At 48.5% G+C, this 6,648-nt stretch overlaps 1 protein-coding gene across 1 annotated transcript; it reads right to left on the bottom strand.

The window, feature by feature from the left end:
- Positions 1–3,599: 3,599 nt before the first annotated feature.
- On the bottom strand, positions 3,600–4,330 carry LOC123133181 (uncharacterized). The gene has a single exon (XM_044552716.1). The coding sequence runs from the start codon at positions 4,257–4,259 to the stop codon at positions 3,771–3,773; it is 489 nt and encodes a 162-aa protein (XP_044408651.1). The 5' UTR covers positions 4,260–4,330; the 3' UTR covers positions 3,600–3,770.
- Positions 4,331–6,648: the final 2,318 nt, after the last annotated feature.

Below are 6,648 nucleotides of genomic sequence, written 5' to 3' on the forward strand. Positions count from 1 at the left end.
GGATCATACCATATTCTCTCCTTCTTCTTCTTCAATTTTCTCTTCCTGCCACAAGGCAACCTAGGTGCATCATCTTCTTCATCAGAAATGCCTTCATCACCTGGAAAGCAGAACTCATCAGCTTCTGGAACGAAATCTTCAAACTTTATGTGATCTGGCTCACTGTGTGATCTGCTTGTTGGGCCTTGTTTCCTCACAGGTATCTTCTGTGCCACAGTTTTCACATGATTTGAAGCTTCTTCTTCATCATCTACTTCAGAACCATTTGGCTCCTGCCAAAACTCTGAGGGTTTAGAAGCAGCCCCAAAATAATGCTCAGACATCTCTTCCTCTTCCCTGTAGTGCTGACCTGTTCCTTCACCACCTTCATCTTCTCCCCTAGCCCAAGACTTGTATGAAATTTTCTTCCCTCTGTAATCACCCCTGAAAAACTCAAAATTTGAAGAGGATTTGTCCAACTCATCATCATCTTGATCTTCTGTTTCAATGCCTTCAATTTCCACTGCCTCTTTTCCCTTGTTGAAATTACAGCTCTGCTGTGTGTTAAAATATGGATCAACAGGCACAACTGGAGGCTGTGAAGAATTTGAGACAGGGAAAAGGACACCTTCTTGGGAAACGCTATACACAATGGGATCATCAACTTGACTCATTGGAATCTGCTCTTCAAGCAAGGTGTGGTCCATGTTTGCATCTGCTGGATTTGGGTCAGTAGCCTCTCTCACTGTTATGTTCAATACTTTCTTCTCAGCAAACAAATCTAGCATCTCCTCCACCTTCTCATCACTGTCCAAAACCTCAATCCCCTCTAGCCCCTTACCCTCATCCTTAACATATGACAGATAGGCATCCAACCCATAACCCTCAAGTTCAATAAGTGCGAACAATAACAGGTAATTCATTTCTGATAAGGAAAACTTCCTTTCCATGTTGTCTCTACCCTGAAAATGCAGCCTCAATTGCCATACTTCATCATCCAAACTATGCAAAAAAAGAAACAACACATTCAGATTTCTTCAGATTTTCAAGTTAAAAAGTATGCAACAGTTTCACTTGCACAACATATCATCCAAACCTAAACCCTAATTCATATATTGCTTACAATTATACATAATAATGTACCAAAGAAACTAATTCATTAACAATCTAAGAAACAAATCATAACCCTAGTTCATAAATAAACTAAGAAAAATAATTAAAACAATTCAAGTATAACTTACTCCACGCCACCAAGTGAGGAGGCCCACTGGTGCCCGCCTTCTGGATCCGCGTGGATGGATTTGGCCACTGCCCTGGCCGCGCGCCATGCCGGCGAGATCTGGAACTCCTGCGTCGGTGGCCCAGACGAGCGCCGCTGTGTCGGGAAACTTGCGCTGCCTAGCCACTTGTTGACCTCGGAGTGAGCACCGCCCTCGCCGCTGGCTGTCGCCCAAGGCTCGCCGTCGTCCTTCTTCTTCGCCGCTGCCATCGTCGGGAGAGACAGAGAGCACGGGGGAAAGGAGGAGCGAGAGAGAGATGCTGCCGACAGAGAGAGAAAGGCAGCGAGCGAGCTGGTGCGGTCCGACCGCACCGGTCGGTCCGAGTAACGGCCGTTAACGGCCTCGCCGTCACGCGCGGAGCTGACCTGGCCTGACTGGCGGACCGTCAGAAAACGGTTCAAAATGCTAGCAACGGGCGATTTGGGTTTTTTGAGACAGCCGACGAGAAAAGTGGTAGGTATCAGTCACAAACAAATAAGTGGTGGTTTTTTGGAACCATAGCACGAAAAGTGGTAGTTTTATGCTATTTACTCAGGAATCTCACACACATGTCTAGACTCATTATGCACAAAAAAAAAGACTCTCCATTATGTATACTTTTTTTTCCTTTATAAAAGAGAGGTTTTTCCTCGGATTAATAATTTTGAAATACACTGTAGTACCATAAAACAGTACTCTTTTTTTTGCGATGGTTACCATAAAACAGTACTCCCTCCTATACAAATTAATTGACGGTACAACTTTAGAGTAGTTAAACTGCAAATTCCGATAGTACATGACTGACGACGGTACAACCACGTCGGAAGACACAACACAACCAAGTGCAACGCCACTAACAATCGAGCTTAGCCGCAACATTAAAGAGTACAGTACCTAGTAAGTGCAGCAAGCAGGTAGGTAGGCGGTCGATCGACATCGACCTAAGGGTTGTAGTAGACGATCTTGATCTCGGTGACTCCGTGGCAGTTGCCGCCGGGGACGGAGTGCTCGAAGCAGTTGTTGCCAGTGTCGCACCCGGCTGTGGGGCAGTGCCCCTGCCGCGGGCACCCAGCGCTCGGGCCAAGGCCAAGTTGGGGGACATCTCTTCTATGGAAAGCGCCAAGCTCCGCCTCGCCGACAAGAACCTGAGACCTCATGTAATCATTTGTCGTCCTTCCGTATCTTAAATGCCTTCTCAGACGATCATCTTGCTACGATTTTAAGCGATAGTGGCGTGGCGGTCTCGGGTAGTCACGTAGACATTATTTTCCTTGTGCGTGTGTGGGAAGAGGCCCAGGCCGCGCTTGTAGAGGCGGCGGCCAGATGCGTGACTGCAGCCAACGGGTCCTTGGCAACAGCAAGGGCTGTTGCTGGTACCGTGCCCGATGAGGAAACAGAGGAGAGGGAGGCATCTGTTCTTCCTTCTTCCAGCCGTGCCCCGGCTAGGAAGCGAGTGGCAAAAGCGATGAGCTCTAGAGGAGTTCGCCTTCGGAACCGTATAATTTAATGAGGTACTTGTTTTGGAATATTCGAGGCTGCGGGCACTCAGGGCGGCGCACACACCTTAGAGAGTACATGGCCAAAGAGTGCATCGATGTAGTGGCGTTGCAAGAGACGATCAAAACCGATTTTACTTACAGAGATCTCAGTGTGTTTGATCCGTTGCAACGTTTTGAGTGGCAGTGGGTGCTGTCCTCCGGCCTCTCAGGCGGTTTATTGCCGTCCTCTGGTAGGTCTTGGGTGGTTGTGTGCGTGTATGGGCCGGCAAATCATGCAAGATCAGCTGATTTCCTTGCCGGACTGTTAAGTTTGGTTGGGAACAAACGAGCGCTCCTTCTACCTCTGGTCGTGGGTGGGGATTTCAACTTGATCCGCTCGGGTGCGGACAACAACGATAACGTGGACTGGGCTAGGGTGTCCATGTTCAATAACGTGATTGCGGCGGGGTATTGCGTGAGGCGCTGTGTACCGGAGCTAGATATACTCAGACAAACAACCAATTGTGGCCGGTCCGCAGCGTCCTTGATAGGGTGTTCTTTACTCCGGAGTGGGAGGTTCTCTTCCCACTTTGCTGCAGCTCATCACATGAATAGTTTCATCAAGTCTCTTCCGTTGATTGTTGCTGCAGCTCACTGGCATATAAGTGCAAACAAAGCAAAGCTGGTGCTGAGAGGCTACTGCGCAACCAATATTTGCGGCACCGATCGATGAACGAATCTCACACACATGGCGAGAGACTCGCCATTACGTATATTTTTTTCTTTATAATATAAAAAGAGAGGTTTTTCCTCCGATTAATAATTACGTAATACACTGTAGTACCAGAAAATACTAATAGTTAAACACTGCAAATCCGGTAGTACACGATTGACGATGGTGCAACCTCTTCGGAACACATGATAGATACCCACTGACGATCGAGCTTATAATTAGCTGCAGCAATAAACAGTAGCTAGTAAGTGCAGCAAGCGGGGGGGAATCTTTTTTCGTCAGTGCAGGAAGCAGCTAGGTAGGTGGTCGATCGACATGGACCTATGGGTTGTAGTAGACGATCTTGATCTCGGTGACGCCGTGGCAGTTGCCGCCGGCGACGGAGTGCTCGAAGCAGTGGTTGCCGGTGTCGCACCCGGCGGTGGGGCAGTGGCCCTGCAGCGGGCTGCCGTGCGGGGTGACGGAAACGCGGACGGGCATGCTCGCCTGGTCGGTGCTCACCTCGTAGTACGCCCCGCCCTCGTGGTCCATGTGGAACTCGGCCACGGCGGCGCCCTGCGCCGACACGCTCCCCGTCCACGCGCACACGTCGAACGACTCATGCTTCCCGCTGGGGAGCAGATACCCGTTGGGGAAGAGCGCCTTGCTGTTGGAGCGCGCCTCGATGCCCAGGGTCAGGTCGTGGCTGCACAGGTTCCGCACCGTCACCTTGTGGCCGTTGCAGGAGCCTTGTCCGGCGGCGGTCATGGCCGTCGCGCACAGAGCCACGACCACGAGCAGCAGGACTGCCAGGGGCTTGGAGGACGCCATCGCCAAGGCTAGCTCTATCTAGCTAGAGGTTGGTGCTAGGAGTAGGAGTCGAGGAGGAAGAGAGGCTGGCAAGCACTGGTTTGGGTTGAGGTTTATGTCCCAGGGTTGCCGGGTTATTTATAGGTTGATGAGGGCTTTGGCACCATGGTTCGAGAGTGCACGCCAAAACGTTTGGCGCCGATCGATTTTCGTTCGCGGCGTGGCGTGTTCTGGTATTCAACCAAACACGCCTAATTTTACGTCCCGTAGAATAGAAAGAAGACTGCTCATCGGCTGTTATCTGTGCACTGAGACGGAGCATGAAGCATCTCTCCGTACGTAAAGCCGACCAGCACGGCACGAGCTTTGCCTGCCTCAAAAACAGGACGCATAGGAGTAGGACACGGCCTAGTGCAGGGCAGGTTTGCGAGCCCATGGTACGTAGCTTTTGTTTGGCGATCTGCCTGAAACACATGAGACGCCTAACAGCTTAGGGAATCTGGGCCGTTTGATCCTTTGCCTGATGCGACGTTGACCGTCTGATTCGGCCTCCGGTGATTCCTGGCCGTTACATCAAAAGTTCAAAACTAGTAGATGGAGCAACGAATAGTGATTTTTTTTTTCACCTCCGGATATTTTTTTGAACTTGTGCCACACTTTATTCAACTCAAATAAGGGATATATCAGAAACAAGTTCAGCTAGAATAAACTGTGTGGAGCATCATTGTCCCACGAGATTATAAAATTAGACTCGTAACAACATATCTTGGATTGGGCGGGATACTGGTGTTTGGTTCCTTGGCAAAAGCTGTTTTTGCCTTGCTAAGCTAAGGCTACTCGTTTGGTAACCCAAGTATAATCTTGCTTTTGGGGGCAGCTTGCCTAGGTGGGCCAGAAATTATCCTCGCTCCTTGGGAGAGCCGTTGCGGCTCGCCCTCGACAGCAAACGGAACACGCGAAACAAATCCATGCCAAACTCTCCGGATGGATGAACTCATCTACAACAAATCCATGTATCATCTCCACTCTGACCTCCTCCACTTTCCCCATTTTTTCCTCATCCCCAACAAAATCCTCCGAAATCTTTGTATTCTGTGTTGGGTGCTCCAGATTTGGGTGTTCCCCTCCACGATTAGCTGAAGACGAGCTCCAGATTTGAATCGGGCGCCTCATCCTCCTTGCTCAGGTCTGCATTTGCCTCCATCCCTTGAATTGTCTTGCCTGTAAGTATGGATTTTTTTTCTTGTCCCCAGATTAGCTGGCTCAAGGATAGATTAGTACCACAAGCTACAAATTTTAAATAGTTGTGTATATTCCTCGTGGTCTCCATGGTTGGATTTTTCTTGGGTGGCCTATTTTTAGCGTAGGATTGGCACGGGTGAGGTGATAGCAAACTCTAGTCTAATGGCAGGTTGTGGCGTTGGGGTTGAGCGGGATACTGGTGTTGGCAGGCACCCAACACCTATCACAAAGTCATCTGTCTGTTGCACATAAATTTTCTCGTCTAACTCTACATTCAGAAAGGCCGTCTTAATATCTATCTGGTGGATGAGAAGATCATGTAAGGCCATCAACGAGAGTAATACTCGAATGGTGATCAATCTAGCCACATGCGAATAAGTATCAAAGAAATCTTCTTCTTTTTTCTGGGCATAACCCTTGGCCACAAACCTAGCCTTGTATTTTTCAATTAGACCGTCGGGCCTAAGCTTCTTTTTGAACACCCACTAACATCTCAATAGTTTACAACCATATGGACGTTCATTGATCTCCCATGTCCTGTTAGACATGACGGAATCCATCTCGCTACGGACCGCATCTCTTCAATAGTCAGCTTCTGGAGAGGCAACGCTTCTGAAGTAGAAGTGGGATTATCATCCACGAGGTACATGAGGATATCATCACCAAAGGTCTTTGTCATCCTTTGTCTCTTCCCCTATCAACGGTTTCCTCGTCGTCCTCCTCAGGATTTTGATCATGTGTTTGTTCATAATATTCCATGGGAATGGCAGGCTCAGGATTCTCCTGAGATTCCTGTCTAGAAGTGATTTACATATCTCCCGCAGAAAAAATATCCCCCAAGAGTGTAGCATTCTTAGACTCGATAATAGTACCGACCTTCACGTCAGATATCCCAGATTGCACTACTAGAAATCTATAGCCAATGATATTCTTAGTGTAGCCCAAATTAATGCAGTCCACGGTCTTTGGTCCAAATTTGTGCTTTTTGGGGATCTGCATATTGACTTTTGCCAAACAGTCTCAAGTACGCAAGTATGAGAGTGTCGCCCTTCTCTTCTCCCATTTCTTATAGAGAGTGATCTTATTGTCCTTTTCCCCAAACTTTATTTAGGACATGAAATGATGTCAATATAGCCTACCCACCATGCCCTCGATAAACCCGATGTAT

This window comes from Triticum aestivum, chromosome 6B, assembly GCF_018294505.1.
Source record: "Triticum aestivum cultivar Chinese Spring chromosome 6B, IWGSC CS RefSeq v2.1, whole genome shotgun sequence".
Lineage (NCBI taxonomy): Eukaryota > Viridiplantae > Streptophyta > Magnoliopsida > Poales > Poaceae > Triticum > Triticum aestivum.